The sequence below is a fragment of the Notamacropus eugenii genome, chromosome 1, assembly GCF_028372415.1.
Source record: "Notamacropus eugenii isolate mMacEug1 chromosome 1, mMacEug1.pri_v2, whole genome shotgun sequence".
Lineage (NCBI taxonomy): Eukaryota > Metazoa > Chordata > Mammalia > Diprotodontia > Macropodidae > Notamacropus > Notamacropus eugenii.
In genome coordinates this window covers 247,672,378-247,689,231 of record NC_092872.1, presented here as the reverse complement: position 1 = coordinate 247,689,231, position 16,854 = coordinate 247,672,378, and the positions used below count along the sequence as shown (strand labels likewise).

Here is a 16,854-nt window from a genome sequence, read left to right as displayed (position 1 = left end):
CATTTAACAGATTAAAAAAACCTAAAGTTTGAAGGGAGATGATAGAGATAATCCCACAATTAGTGACTTTAGAAGTGGGATTTAAGGCAGAAAACACAGTACCAACCAAGATCAAATTTTGTTCTAATTGATGACAAACCTGTAAAGTGTAACTCACTATTAATATTCAATCAATTTTTTTCTTCTTTTACTAGGCCATAACTAAGCTGAAAAGTGAGTGAAATCTCTAGGACATAGTCCAAACTACCCATTGTCACCCACCCTATGGCATGGATGAATCAGACACTAGTCACTGAGTTCTTTGTGAAAGGATTCTCAGAAGCAACTCATCTTCAGCCCTTGTTCTTTGTCTTTTTCCTCTCCCTCTATGCAGTGGCCCTCTCAGGGAACATCCTCATCTTTGTCACGATCAGTTTTAATCCCACATTACACACACCTATGTATTTTTTTCTGGTCAACCTAGCTGTGGTTGATATCCTGTGTACTTACACAATTCTTCCAAAGCTGCTTGAAAACATGGTGGGTAGAAAGACCATATCCTATGAAGGTTGTATGGCTCAACTGTATTTCTTCACTTGGTCTTTAGGAGCTGAACTGCTGCTTTTCACAGCCATGGCTTATGACAGGTATGTGGCCATCTGTCATCCTCTCCACTATAGCCCCATGATGAGCAAGAGGGTCTGTATGCTGTTAGCTGCTGGTGTTTGGTCAATGAGCATTCTCAACACCAGCATTAACAGCAGTCTTATGTTTCGATTGTCTTTTTGCCACTCCAATGTAGTCAACCACTTTTTCTGTGAGATTCCCCCTTTACTGAAGCTCTCTTGCACCCCTACTTACCTGAATGAAACCATGGCCTTTACAGCAGATGTATTCCTAGCTGTGGGGAATTTCATGATCATGATGCTTTCCTATGCCTGTATTATCTCCAGCATCCTAAAAATCCGCACTACTGAAGGTAAAAAGAGAGCCTTCTCTACCTGCTCCTCCCACCTCATTGTGGTTAGCATGTATTACAGCACTGTAATTTACACCTATATAAGGCCATCTTCCAGCTACTCACTGGATAAGGATAAAGTTGTATCTGTGATATACACATCAGTGGCTCCCACCCTCAACCCTCTTATTTATACTCTGAGGAACAAAGATGTCTCTTTCTTCAAAAAATGTTGAGCTGTCCAGATCCTGAAGTTGTGAATGAAGAGACTTCTAAATACCCTTCCAATAATCCTGGCTTTGTATTAATGATTGAACACATAACTGATATCTTCTAATCCAAGCTGAACTTCTCGACTTTCAAAAATATTGTTGTTATTCTGGACACTTACATAAAGTGAACTTTTCTCCCACCTCCTGAAGTTTGGAGGCACAATTTTTCTAGACCTTTCTTTGGTACTTTCTGTTCTATTATCTCTTCTAATAGGAAAAGAAAACTTTTAAGTCTTTCCAAAGAATAATTCAGTTCAGAGGTGAACTAGAATATTTCACTTATAAATGTTTTTACAGTTGTTTATTAATCCCCATTAGAGGGGGTCAAGGTATAGTATATAACAATGTTTTCAGATATTGGTGTCACTGAATTGCCTTTTTACTTTCCTTCAATTTTCTGTGTAGTTCTCTCTCCCTGTGTAGGCTTTTGCACTGTTGTTTGTTAGTTTGCTTTTTTCAGAAAAAATCATTCTATGAGTTAACTGTCATGTGGACTTTAAAAAAAACATCTGCCACTAACTAGCTATATGCTATTGGACAAATAATTTACTTTTTCTGGACTTTGGTTTCCTCATCTGAAGTTTGCCCTGCCTTTTTCACAAAGTAGTGGACATTAATTGAAAAGCAGTTTCTCATTTCTTTTAGAATTTAACACCAAAAATTGGCTTTTATAGACATAATTTTATTTAGCCTTTTCAACAATACTATGAGATACATATTAGTTTTCCTATTTTTCATATGAGGAGACAGAGGCTTTGAATGATTCAATAAGTTGTCCAAGGCCATGAAGGTAGTAAATAAGTGTCAAGAATGGAGCATAAGTCTTCTGTCCCTATGTCCAGAGAAACCTTTTTCCTAAGTCAAGCTGGTTTCATGAAGTATAGAAAAGTGCAAAGGAAATTTCAAAGCAGTATACAGTAGAACCTCAGTTTACGAATTTAATTCGTTCCAAGATTCTGTTCATCATGTGATTTGTTCGTACTGCAAAGTGAATTTTCCCATAGAAAATAATGTAAAGTGGGATAATCGATACTATCTCCAAAAATATTCTTATAAAATAATTATTTGTAATTCTAAGTAAGTTTTCTTGTCACTAATGCACATGAAATACAACAGTAATGATTAGTACACAATATGAACTGAAAATAAAATAAATTAACCTGCACTTTACATTTGAGAATAGTTGTCACTGGCATGAGGGAGACAAGAAGGAGGAGGAGGAGGAAAGGTCATTGCTTGAAAGGGGAATCTCCTGTGAGACTATGGGGGATTTGATCGTGGGAAGCATTCTCTCTTATGCTACTTTCACTAAAAATAAGAAGAACACTGTTGCCTTTACTTATTTTTCATTTTGTAGAATCACTTTCATGTTTTGACTCCTTAATTTTTTTCATTCATTTCTGATTAGAAATCTATCTAATGACCCTCATTTTGGCCATTTTTTTCAGAATATCATGGAAATGTAACATTACATTATCGTTAAAAATATTCGTGGTTTTCATTGCTACAACAAAATTTTGATGTTTGTGCTGGTTACTCTAACCTGAGGTTCTACTGTATGGCATAAAAGATTCTTCTCTGGGCAGGTCACTTAACTTCTGTTTGCCTCTGCTTCCTTAACTACAAAATGAAAATAAAAATAGCACTTACCTCTTAGGGCTGTTGTGAGGACAGGATGAAATAATATTTATATAGTGCTTAGCACAGTGCCAGACACGTAGTAGGAACTGAATAAATGCTTATATTTCTTTCATCCATGCCTCCTTCCTTCCTTCTCAGAATGTTGACATTCTTGGGAAGGGTAACAGATTAGGTCATTATAAACTTACTAGTACTGTGATATTTAGCAGGAATAATTATAAAATACTAAGTTAGATTCAGAAAATAAGTAGTTAGACTGCTCACGTAAAAGAGACTTGGTTTTAGTGGATGGCAAGCTCAGTGTAACTAAACATTATTATAGGGCAGTCTTTTGCGGGGAAGGGGATAATCCAGCAGAGCACAAAGATACACTCCTTGTAGACAGAAAGGCAGCAAGGAAACAGCTTGAAGTACCTAAGGTCCTACCTTCTATAGGAAGCTTTTCTATATTCCTCTCATTTGAAGTAACTTTCCTCTGTTTGTTTCCTATATATGCTATTTATAGTTTGCGCACATTTGTTTGTTTATTGTTTCCCTCTTCTACTGTGAACTCTTGGAGAATAGATTCTTTTACCTTTCTTTGTGTCCCCAGTACTTAGCACAGTGCCTGACACATAATAGGTGCTTTATAAATGTTTATTGACCAATCAGCGGTTTCCAACTCTCAGTTTCATTTGAGTCAGCAGTTTCTTTATTATATTAATAATGAAAAGGAAGGAGGAAGAAGCTCTGCTGGTGTTGGTGCTAGTATGATATATGCTGTCATTTGATATGACGCTGGTGCCAGTCAGTTTCCTATTATCCTGTTGCCTGTTTCCAAGGACTCTGTGATGCAGATTCTAGGTAGTTGGAATAGGGCACATGAACTGAATATGTGTTTTTCACTTCCCCATTTTAAGGCTGGAGGATGTAGAGAAGCTGCCCAATGAAAACCATTCCAAGGTGGGTGGCCCTGGGACCCTTCCAACTTTCCTCGAACTTTCCCACATGGCCAAGTCTCTGGCATGCACCTGAGGCATAGACTCATCCCAGTAATCCTTTCAAATAGGCCCACACCCAGACCTCCAATTCTGTTACCTCTCACCTAGCCCAGCCCTTCAGTGTCCAGAACACTCTGGGCCACTTCCCATCCTAGATTCCATCTAGACCCTTTCCCTATTACCTTCTAGTCACCTAAAAGTTATCGGTTACTCCTTGATCACATCTACATCTTCCCACAGTTTTTCTGTATATAAGGTCCACTTGCACCCCTTCTCCCCGCATTAAATTGCCAAGATTTAATGTGGTCCAATTATCAATGTAAATGTCACAAATGCTCAGATTCCTTAAGAGTCTGGCCAAAGCTCAGATTCTTAAAATCTGACCAATAGCATGGATTCTTAAAATCTCACCCATCCGAAGAGGTGTTTTAATTAACCTTGTGTCTGACTGAAAGTATGCTTGGATTGAATTCATGTGAGGCAAGACCTGCTTCATTCGCCCTTGAATTTTGGGGTCCCTAGCACCTCTAAACTGCAACAGTCTTTAAACCTTACAGCCTGCTGTTCCAGAAAGCCTCACACAAGCTAAATATTCCCCACACCTTGTGCATCTGCACTGCTCATATCCGCTGCATAGTCTTCCAATACCAGTTAGCTTCAGAGCATCCTGTCACTTTACTGATCTTTCAGGGAATCCAGAATTATCCAGAATACTGGAATCCCACCCTACTCTAGATCCTGGTCTGGGCTCTAGCCAGCCAGAAAGAAGTAGGTACTTTGAGAATTGGTCTCTATTTAGTAACAATTCATTCTCAAAATGATGATCCCTTGAGCCAAAAATCCCATGTTTTGGGGTGTTCAAGACAACTTGGCCAACATGGTTTTGGGGTGCGGGCAGCATTGGTAAGGACTTCTTTGAGTGACTAGGAATTAAGAGACAACAAGCTTGACTATACATTCATGAGGACTGGTCCTCTAGACTTGGAGGAAAACTCTTCTGTATACAGATTGAAGATGCGCTGTTTTTCCCCAGGGTAACTGGGGCCCTAAAACCTTACTCCTATCTTTCTTTCAAAGAGACTATTTATATATTTTAGATGATTCTTTCATTTTCTTTTTTTCTTTCTCTTGCCCCTGTGAAGGGAATTATAACTTTCATAATAATCAATATGACATGTGTAATGAATACACTAATAGATGAAATTTTTCAGAATGGCCTTTGGGAGTCAGAAGTTTACAATGCAGCTTGAAATGATCAATCAAACCTTTGACAATGTTCATAATCACTGCATCCTTGTGCAGTGTACCTTAAGTGAAGCAAATCAAAGATTTTAGAACCTGTTCCTATCACAGAACTCTGGTCTTGTGACTCTCATGATTCCCAAAGATTGGATTCCAAGACTACATTGTTTTCCATTTGTGGGTTTGTCATGGGAAATGGTTCAAGACTAGGAAATGATTGTTTGCTAACCACCTTGCCCCATCCCTTCCCATTTGTAATTTACATATAAAATCTCAGTCTGCACTTCAACAAGGTGGAATTCTGATCAGGAGAATTGCCTTTTTGAAAATCTGTTCCTTTTAATGAAATTAATTAATTGAACAGCTACTTGATTATTGGTATATTTTCTCTGGCCTGCTGTTTCATTCTTCTCAGGTTATAGACTAGCTCAGTAAAATCCTGTTAACACCACATAACTCCACACCATCCTTATCCCATAACTCCACATTTTGCAAAAAGGGGAAAATGCACTTTTTGGAAATGCATGAAATTAAAATCTGTTCTTTCTTGTGTTACTGAAAAAAATAAGAATAAAAACAAACAACAAGTAGGAAGATCACACCTCAAAGACAGAAAGACCTGGGGTCAAGTCTTGCTCTGAGACATGTTATCTGTGTGTCACTTGACTTCTTTGTCTCCTAAGATGACAATTCTTTACGTTGCAGTGAAGGTACTGACCTGTATTGGTAAAGGGAATTTCCTCATCTGGGAGTTACAAATGCTAATAAAATAAAAAGTCTAGACCCAATCTGTAATGCAAGGAAACTCATGGGAAACACTCTCCCCTCATTCTTACTTGAAGGAGTCCAAATGAGAGTAGTTCTAGTCTATGTTTAAAAAGAAGATGGAATTGAGTTTAGTTTCATTTAGTGTAGCTGCTTCATTTTAAGGGAAAGGGAATCAAGATTAACACACTGGAAATAGTTTTCTTAACATCAAAAAGTTCCTAGAATGAAGAACTTGGACTAGAGTCAGTATTATTCTTTCCCTAATCAACTATATTTTCTAGTCTACTGCAATGGATCACAAAATGATGATCTTGAACCACATAGCTCAGGTAGGTCAGTGCAAAGAAATCAACAGCAACATTAGATAAAGAGTTAGGGGATCTAAGCTAATACCAATCTCTTCCACTATTTAAAAAAATAATTTATTTTATCCTGAACTTAAGTAAACTAAGCATTTTCATAAGATAGTAGAATTGAAAAAAAGATGATTGTATATGAAACTGCAAATATATTATGTACAACTTGTTATTCCTTTTTAAATATATAAGAAAGTTATCACATAACTTTCTTTTTCTCCTTTTTTTCTCTCTACCCTCCCTAGAGATCACTTCCATTAGACATAAATGTGTGTGTGTGTGTGTGTGTGTGTGTGTGTGTAAAACTATACTACATATTTTTATTTTTCAGTTCTTTCTCTGGATGTATATAATGTCTTCCTTCACAGGTCTTTGGAATTAATTTGTGCATTTAAAATAGTGAAAATGACTTATTTGCTCATTTTCTTAAAATAATATCGCTGTTAATGTATACAATATCCCCTTGTTCTGCTCATTTTGTTTTTCATTATTTTATGAAAGTCTATTTATATTTTTCTACAATCAATGAGTTCATCATTTCTTCTAGCGTGTCACAATCATATGCCACAACTTGCTTGACCATTCCCAAAATGACAGGCATTTCCTCATTTTCCTTTTCTGTCATATTAGCCAATCTGTTAGGTATGAGGTAGCATCTCAGAGTTGTTTTAATTTGCATTTGTTTCATTCTACTATTGATAGCTTTGATTTCTTCATCTAAAAACTGCCTTTTTATGTTTTGACCATTTTTCAATAGGTCTGACTGAATGACTGAAAACTAAAAATTGTTAATTAAAATTAAAAATTCTTTCCCAACTTTCTGCTTTCCTTTTAATCTTACTTGCATTAGTTTTTTTTTTTTTTTGCAAAACCTTTTAAATTTAAAATAGTCAAAATAATCCATTTTGCATTCACAATATTCTCCACCTCCTGTCTGGTCATAAATTCTTCCCTTCTCCATTGATCTGACAGATAAACCACTCCTTATTCTCCCAATTTGTTTACAGAATCACCCTTCATGTGAAAATCACGTACCCATTTTGACCTTATCTTGGTATATGATGTGAGGTTGGTCTATACCTTGTTTCTGCCATATGATTTTCCAATTTTCCCAGCAGTTTTTCTCAAATAGTTAAGTTCTTTTTCCAAAAGCTGGAGCCTTTGGGTTTATCATCTGTTTCTCCAATCCACTACTCAGTTTTTTAGCCAATACCAAATAGTTGTGATGATCACCACTTTCTATAATACAGTTTTAGATCTAGTATAGCCACACCTCTTTCCTTTCTAAATTTTTCATTAATTCCCTTCATATTCTTGACCTTTTATTGTTCTATATGAATTTTGTCATTTTTTTCCCACCTCTATGAAATAATTTTTGGTGGTTTGATTGGTGTGACACTGAATAAGTAAACCAATTTAGGTAGAATTTTCATTTTTATTATATTATCTCAGCCTACCCATGAGGAATTGATGTTTTTGAGTTGTTTAGATCTGACTTTATTTATGTGAAAAAGTGTTTTGTAATTGGGTTCATATAGTTCCTGGGTTTGTCTTGGCAGATAAACTACAAAATATTCTATATTTTTAACAATTATTTTAAATGAAATTCCTATCTCTTGTTGCTGGGGTTTGTTGATAATCAGTAGAAATGCTTGTGATTTATGTGGATTTATTTTATGTCTTGCAACTTTGCTGAGGTTATAATTATTTCGAGTATTTGTTTAGTTATTTCTTTAGGATTCTCTAACTATACCATCACATCATCTATAAAGAGGAATAGTTCTATTTCCTTATTGCCTATTCTAATTCCTTCAAGTTCTTTTTGTTGTCTTATTGCTGACATGAACATTTCTGGTACAAAATGTTGAATAATAGTGGTGATATCAGATATCCTTGTTTCACCCCTCATTCAGAATGCTTCTAGTTTATCCCCATTACATGTAATACTTGCTGCTACTTTTAGATAGATACTGTTTATCGTGTTAAGGAAAGTTCCATTTATTCCTATGGTCTCTAAGTATTTTTAATTGGAATAGATTCTGTGTTTTGTCAATTTTTTCTGTATTGATTGAGATAATTGTATGATTTCTGCTAATTTGTTATTGATATGGCCAATAATGCTGATAGTCTTCCTAGCAAAGAACTAGCTCTGCATTCCTGGTATAAATCTCACCTGGTAATAGTGTATTTTGGTTACATTAAATTAGAAAGGTTTTGTACAAATAAAACAAATGTAGCCAAGAAAGTAGAAAATGGGGGGGGGGGGGATTTTTACAGACAGATTCTCAGATAAAGGTCTGATATCTGAAATATATAAAGAACTTTGTCAAATCTATAAGAATCTGAGTCATTTCCCAACTGATAAGTGGTCAAAGGATATGAACATGCCATTTTCAGAAGAAAAAATAAATTGATTTCTCTTTGAGCATAGTTCCAAATTGCTCTCCAGTAAAGTTGGATCAATTCACAACTCCACCCTGCAATGCATTAGTGTCCCAATTTATCTCCAAAAGACTTACATGAAGTATTGCCTAGTGAAGTGAGCAGAACCAGGAGAACATTGTGTGATGATCAGCTACGACAGATTCAGCTCTCCTCAGCAACAAAATGAATGATCAAGGACAATTCCAATTTCAAGAACTGATGGAATCTGAATGTAGATTGAAGTATACTATTTTTACCTTTTTAATTTTTTCTCCTTTTGTTTTGTTTCCCTTCACAAAATGACTAGTGTGGAAATATGGTTTACATGATTGCACACATATAACCTTATATCAAATTGCTTGCTGTGTTGGGAAAGTAGAAGGGGAGAGAGTGAGGGAGAAAAATATAGAATTCAAAATCTTATAAAAATGAATATTGAAAATTGTCTTCACACGTAATTGGTAAAAATAAAATACTACTTACAAAAATTAATATAATGAAAATCATCCATTTTATACCTCACTGTGCTCTCTATGTCTTCTTTATTCATAAATTGCTTGCCTATCCACAAGTCTTTACCCTTTTACCCCCACCTTCTTCCTCTGTAGACTTTTTCCATTCATACCCCATTTTAGGAGATAATTATTCCTTTTTATCTTTCCCTAGTCAGTTTTTATTTTTTGGAATCACCCCATCATGGACAACTCAGCCCAAACTTTTGTTTCAAACTACTCTTAAGGCTGATGACAATCTTAAGAATACTGATAGCATTTTCATATATAAGAAATAAACAGTTTGATTTTTCAGTCCCTTATATATGTCCCTTATTTATAAGTCCCTTATACTTAGTTTTTATGTTTTTCTTCTACTTATCCTGAATCTTTAATATTGGCTTTTCCATTGAGTTCCGGTCTTTATGTCACAAAATCTGAAAGTCTTTCAGTGCATCAAATATCCATTTTCTCCCCATTAAGGATTATACTGAACTTTGCTGGGTAAGTTTTTCTTGATTGCAAACCAGATTTTTTGTTCTTTGAAATATGATGGTTCAAGGTCTATGGTCTTTTAGTGTAGAAGTTGCTAGGTCTTGTGAAATCTTGATTAAATCTCTGCCATCTTTATTTATTTTTATTGTTGCTTGCAATCTTTTCTCCTTAACCTGGGAGTTTTGAAACTAGGCATGGCATTCCTGTTAAGTTTTCCTCCTGTGATCTCTTTCAGGTGATAAATAGACATTTTTTCAAAATTTCTACTTTGCCTTCTTGTTCTAGAACTTCAGGGCAAATTTCCTTAACAATTTCTTGTAATACTGTATTGAGATTGTTTTTTTAAATTATAACATTCCAGTAGTCCAACAATTATTTTATTGTCTTTCCTTGATCTTGTCTGTAGATCAGTTGTTTTTTCTAATGATGTCATTTCAGATTCTCTTCTATTTTTCTACTTTTATTATTTCTTGATGTCTTATAATGTTATTTGATTTCTCTTGCCCAGTTTGAATTTTCAGTTATTTTTTCCTTGATATCTTGTATCTCTCTTTCCAAATTGTTAATTTTCTTTTCATAAATTTCTTGCTTTTATCTTTTTCCCTTAATTTTTATGCATCTCTCTTATTTGATTTTTGAATTCTTTTTTAAGTTCTTTCAAGAACTCTTTTTGGGCTTGTGACCATTTGATGTTTACCCCTTTGGAATAGGAGTGGCTATTTTGTTTTTTACCTCACTGTTTTCCTCTGATTATGAACTCAGATGTTCTTTTACACCACAGTAGCTATCTATGGTTAGGTTCTTTTTCCTTTGCTTACTCATTTTTATTTATTTCACTTTTAGTTGTTTATTGTAATTGGGTTTTAATGGCAATTTATGGGTAACAGTGCCCCAGACCTCAGGTCCTCCTTACTATTATTTTCTGCATTCTGTTCTGGAGCCCAACCTCAGTCAATCCTCTTTTTCTCAAAGCCACAGTTAGGGCCACTAGACATGATGTCTGTACAATGCTCTTTCTCCTAGTGGCACAACACTCACAGAGTGTGTGCTCACTTCTCCCCACTTACAGCCACAGTTAAAGATCACATGTAGTCAGTACCTCCAGGCCTTGTATCCAGAAACGGTAGGTGGTCCTTCAATCTTCCTTCATTCAGCTAGGGGGTGCGGTGGATAGAGCACCAGTTCAGGAGTCAGGAGGATATGCGTTCAAATCTCACCTCAGACATTTGACACTCACTAGTTGTGTGACCTTGGGCAAGTCACTTAACTGCAATTGCCTCATCCTGGGTCGTCTCCAGTCATTATGATGAACATCTGGTCACTGAATTTAGATGACTCTGGAGGAGAAGTGAGGCTGGTGACCTGCACAGCCCTCCCTCACTCAAATCAAAGTCAAGTGCAAGTCATGTCATTATTTCTCTGATGGCATGGTCTTTTCATGTTGGCAGCAAAGGATGAACACACACACACATCTGATCCCCAAACTGTTCATTAGATGAAAATCTGTGGGCTGAAACTGAGGCTGTGAGGTGAAATTTTGTAAGGTGAAAGTTCTTAAGGCTTAATCTGTTTCCTGTCCAGTTGTTGCCCCCTGGGCCTGTTGTTTTTTGGTTCAGCAGAGTTGTCCTGGAGGTGTTTGTTTAAACTTTATTGAGGTCAAACCTCAGTCCCTGGAGGTCCTGTCCTTCCTGAGGTCCTCTCAAGTCATCTCAGGAGGACAACTGTTTTGCCCCTTTATTTTTGATGCTTTATGTTCATTTTGAGGTGGTGTTCTGTATGTTTGTAGAGGAAATTTGAAGAGCATGGAATTTTCTCACCTGCTATGTCATCTTCCTAGAATTCCACAGATTTAGTACCAATTTAGTGGATGGCCTGGGTCAGATCATGCTATTTCTGTAAGTCTCAGTTTCCTTGTCTGTAAAAGGAAGCAGCTGCATTCATTTGTCTTTGAGATCTTTTCCTGTTCTAAAAATCTGTGATCACAGGATCATAGATTTAGAGATGGAAGTGACCTCATGAGACTTCTAGTCCAATCTCTTCATTTTATAGTTGAGGAAACTGAGGCCAGAAAGGTTGTGACTTGACCCAGGTCACCTATTAATAGGTGTCAGAGGAAGCACGTGAAGGCAGGTGCTTTGACTCCAGACCCAGGTTCCTATGGATTTTTCCTTGGAGTCCTGACTTGGAAATAAGTTCCATGTTCCCTAAGGTCTTCATTGTACCAGAATTGGCACTTAATTGCTTCTTTGGCATGTTTACATTTCTCTGCGATATTCCTTGCATCCTGGAAAGATTTCTCCTTAAAGGATCTCTAAATTTAACTACAAGAAATTGACTGTGTTTCCCTTCTAGTTTTTTCCTCTTTCACACTTTCGACATATTCTATGAACTCCTTTGTTGATTAGTATTTTGCCCCATATTCACTTGGCTGTCATTGATTCATTCCTTCTCTGTAGGTGGGTCCACTGATGGTCCTCTAGTTTCCTTGGTTTTCATTTTTTTCTCACTGTCTTTTGAAGTTGTGCCGTTCTGCTGCTGGAATTTCTGATTTGAGAGATTGTTGCTTGTTCCCTTGTGAGATACTCACATCAATGGCTCTTTAAGACTTTTAACAGTTCTATTGTTTCCCAGTCTCATGGTAACACAATATGAATGCAAGTGGAACACAAAATTCCTGCCTAGGCAGCTCTTAGAATGGCCACCTTGGTGTTCTCAATAGAAAGTGCCCAAACCTTACTCAATATGGTGCAGTATGTGAGTGATGAAATTCTATTCATCTTTTTTCTTCTTTGAGATTCAGGAGATATGTCCCTTATTTCCCCTGTTCTTCCTCTCAAATAAATAATAAGAATCTAAGGAATAAAACTTTAGAGATCATCCAATTAATTAAAAATCATTTCAACACCTGTTATGTTCCAGACACTGTACTAGGCACAGGGCATGCAAATACAATATCAAGAAAGTCCCTTCCCCTGAGACCCAGAAAAAGGAAGGAATTTAGTTAAAGTCATGGAGTCAGGTAGTGGATAAACAAGGGTTAGATCATTCACCTTTTATTTACTGTGTTTTCTATTACCTTGAAACTCCTGTCAAAACTACAGGTGATGAAAGGAATATCAGTCTAGCGATGTTTGTAAATAGTACATTTAGAATTCATGATCATATGGTAGTGAGCATTGTTCTAGGAAACAGGTAGCCTGGTTTCTAGCTTCTTCTTTGCAACTGATTCACTTCATGGCTTTAATCAATTCACTTTTACTCCGTGTCTCAGTCTCATTATCTGTAAAATGAGAGGACCCTAGATGATCACTAATAATTTTTCCCCTTCTAAAGTTCTATGAGTGACTTTAGAAATTTTCCTCTTGGAGGTATGACCCAGAATTTATACCTCAACAGTAGTCATAACACCATCATCATCAGGTAATTGCTCCTTCAGAATCCTTCCCACAGAAATTTAATTAAGAGAATCTCTTGTGGCCAGTGTGAATCTATCCCCTTCAGACAGTGTAATTTTCTTAAAAGCTAGTTCATTCTTTGCTTTCTCCAGAATTGCCCTGTAGGTGGTTAGAGATCATAGTATTATCAAATATTTGCATGACATTGCTCCGAACGACCTAAAATGATCCCCTCTCCCAACTTTTCTGAAGGCAAGGCTCTAGGTTTATATATAGGAGACTGTGATGGAACTGCCTCCATTTGATAGCATTTATGGAAGAATTTCAGGTGAGCGCCAACCTCATGGCTGTTGGATTTTATGGGATTTAGTCAACAAAAACAGCGTTGGCAAGAGGTTGCCATGAGGTAGCCTGAAAGTAGTAGGGAGAGTAATAGATTAGTTTCTAATCCTGGTTCTGCTGCCTAAATACACATGTTACCTTGGAGAAGTGAGAACATCTCTGAGCCTCAATTTCTTCACATGCAAAAGTATGGTATTGGAATAGATCTCCAAAGTCACTTCCATATTTAAATGCATGATCCTATGACCTAGACCTTCATTTTCTGTGTCTAAAATGTGTCTCTTGAAATATGACCTACATAATAATTTTTAACTTTAATGTTCATTGCTTTTGTTTTGAAATTAGTTTTCCTTCCCCCTAGTCTACCATGGGTGGCTAATGAAATATCAACTCAATTAAATTCTTAGCAATTCTTGTAATTGGATTTTTTTTATTTTAGACATGATTTTATGGATATAAGAAAAACTTTTCAGATACTGAGAGTTTTAATTGACTTGCTCATAGTCACAGCATCATATGTAACAGAGTTAAGAATTAAGCATGGGTCTGTTTGACTCCAAGGTTGGTCCTTTTCGCATTAGTCTTAAGAATCTCCCTCTGCTTATCTGTGTATAGAAATATATAAATATACATATATATGTAATTGTGTATATACATATGCACACATACATATCTCTGTCCCTATCTATCTATCTATCTATCTATCTATCTATCTATCTATCTATCTATCTATCTATCTATCTATATGTTTATCTATCTATCAATCATCACAGAAACCTAGTTGTGTGATCCTCTGTCAAGTCATTTACCTGCTCTATCACTCAGTTTCCTTATTTTTAAATTTCCTTATTTGGAAAGATGAAGGAGTTAGATTAGAAGATTTCTAAGAGCATTTCCAGCTACGCTCTATGATTCTATTAGTAGGTGCTGTAATCAAGCACCAATTAAAAAAAAAACAACTTTTTTTTGAAATGTCTGCTATGTGCCTGTCCCTCTAAGTCTTTGTCCTTAGGTTAATCTAGATGGCTCAGAAATGTTGATGACGACAACAGATGATATTATCTGGGTGATTGGATATAAATCCACTTCAGTTCCTGAATCTCCTTCCATTCCAACATTTGATCTCTAGATATTCATCTCCTGTCTTAAAGAAGACATATAAAATCATAGCTGAAAGCTTGTTATATATACATAGCTCCCATTATAAATAAATCTTTGAGAAATTACACTAAAAATATTTCAGAGAGAAAAAATTGAGGGGAATTGGAGGCATTGTGAGATGTGACTTATACACATCCTGTCTTGTTTCCTGTGTACCATTATGTAAGGATTTCAAAGGAAACTGATTATGTTGAAATGCAGTTAACAAAATATTAAAAGCAACAGGTTCACCCACAGACCCCAGGTTAAGTGTACCAGTCCCACATGACAGTATTCTCCTTGAGGGAGGTTTGTACCTAATATTCCTGAGATTGAAGTCTGACAAGCCTAAAAACAGGAAGAGAATTTATGCTACTGTACCTGATAGGTGCTAGAATTGCTTTGTAAGGATTCTCATCCCTGTGGAGCATTTCCCAGCCCAGGCAATGCTAAGAGGAGGTGTGCATTACAGGGGCAAGGGAAAGGAATCTCTTTTTCTTCCTAGTCTCTTCATCGTCTGTTTCATCTGGGGAACTATTGCTATCCATAATTCATGAACTGGAAAGAAAGAATGAAAGTCACCTCATCCACTATTCATCCATCCTTCCTTTTTCCTAGGCTCAGGGACTCTCTATTATAGATGAGAATGTTCACTGATGGAACATTTATGGCAATGTTGATAATCACTCAATCTAACCACTACTTTCTTAGATTATTGAAATAGCCTGCTACTTGACCCCTGCCTAAAGTGTCTCCCCACTTTACTCAGATGTCAAATTAATCTGCCTAAAGTGAAATAGCCACAGAAATAAACTGTACTTGGATCCATATAACCCCTAAAATCAAATATGAAATTCTCTGTTTGGCATTCCAAGCTGTTCCCAATCAGACACTGTTCTATATTTTCAGTCTTCCTACACCTCATTTCTCACCAGTTCCAATTCCCATGTACTCTGTGATCCAGTGAAAAAGACCTTGCTATTCTTTTCTCAGCACCTTTTATCCAGACTCTAAGTATTTTTGCAGCAGTTCCCTATGTTTGGAATATTCTCCCTCCTCATCTCCCTGCTTTAAAGGGGAAGAAAACATACAAATAACTCTATACAAACAAGATATAGACAGAATAAATTGTAGACAATCTCAGAGGGCAAGCACTAGCATTAAGATATACCTGGAAAGTCTTCTTAAAGAAGACAGGATTTTAGCTGGGAAGTCATAGCCCATTAGGTGTATTCCCATAGCTGGGAAGAAAGACCTTGAAAGTCTTCTTAAGAAAGATAAGATTTTAGCTGGGAAGCCAAGATGGAATCCAAGAAAGAAATAAGGTGGCAATGAGGAAGAAGGATATTCCAGGCCTATAGGAAAACCAGAGAAAATGCTCAAAGTCTAGAGATGGAGATTTTTGTGAGGGTAACAGCATGGTGGTCAGTGTCATTGGATCACCGAGTAAGTGGGAGTTGTGAAAGAGTAAAGTGTCTAAGGAGACTGGCATGTTAAAGAGGTGCACATTGTGAATGACTGAGTGCCAGAAGATTTTGTATATGATTCTAGCAGGGGTAAGAAAATACAGAAACTTATTGAAGGAGGTATAAAATGATATAGTCAATTAGGAAGACTAATTTGACATTTGAGTGAAGGGGATAATGAATGGACATAATTGAAGTAAGGAGATCAACAGCAGGATACAGAAATAGTTTAGGCATGAAATGATGAGGGTCTGCATCAGGGTGGTCACAGTGTCAAAGGAGAGATGGAGAAAGATGTTACAAAACTAAACTCAGTAGAACTACTATTAGATTGAATATGGTGTAATAAGAGGAGGAAAAGACAAGGATGATACCTGGAGTCCAAGCCTGGGTTAATAGTAATAAGAGAATTCATAAGGGAGAGGGTTTGCAGGGCAAGTAGTGAGTTCAGTTTTTGACATGTTAATTTTAAGCTACCTGTGGGGCATCCTGATTGAAAGGTCTAATAGGCAGTTGGAGATGCAAGACTGGAGGCGAAGAGATAGGTGTTGCTAATGTTTTATTGTATGAAACAGCAGATGGCTCCTATTCATGACTGACTATTGTCTCTATGTTCAGCTGCCTCAGATCACTGACTTTCCTATACTGGCATGAAGCCTGGGCTGCAAATGAATTTAAATTGTTTGGCAGAAGTAGAAGACCCAGAAGAGGTCATCCCTCTGGTTGTGAGGACCAGCTTCTTCTTTTCTTGGTATTGTGAGTCCTCATACCCTTCCCTGTTACAGTCTTTAGCTCAGTTCAGGGTTATTTAGTCTTCTGTGTTCCTTAGAGCTCAAGGATCTACTATTGGACCCCACTGGTCTAAACAGTGAAAACTCAATAGCATAAGTTATAATGTTTTTTTT

At 36.6% G+C, this 16,854-nt stretch overlaps 1 protein-coding gene across 1 annotated transcript; it reads left to right on the top strand.

Moving 5' to 3' along the window:
- The first annotated feature begins 264 nt into the window (after positions 1-264).
- LOC140515153 (olfactory receptor 13G1-like) lies at positions 265-1,173 on the top strand. The gene has a single exon (XM_072625731.1). It carries the CDS (start codon positions 265-267, stop codon positions 1,171-1,173), a length of 909 nt encoding a protein of 302 aa, XP_072481832.1.
- The last annotated feature ends 15,681 nt before the right edge of the window (positions 1,174-16,854 follow it).

What these genes read in the sequence shown, in the direction of transcription:
- LOC140515153 (XM_072625731.1), top strand. Translation starts at nt 265, where the DNA reads ATGGCATGGATGAATCAGACACTAGTCACTGAGTTCTTTGTGAAAGGA.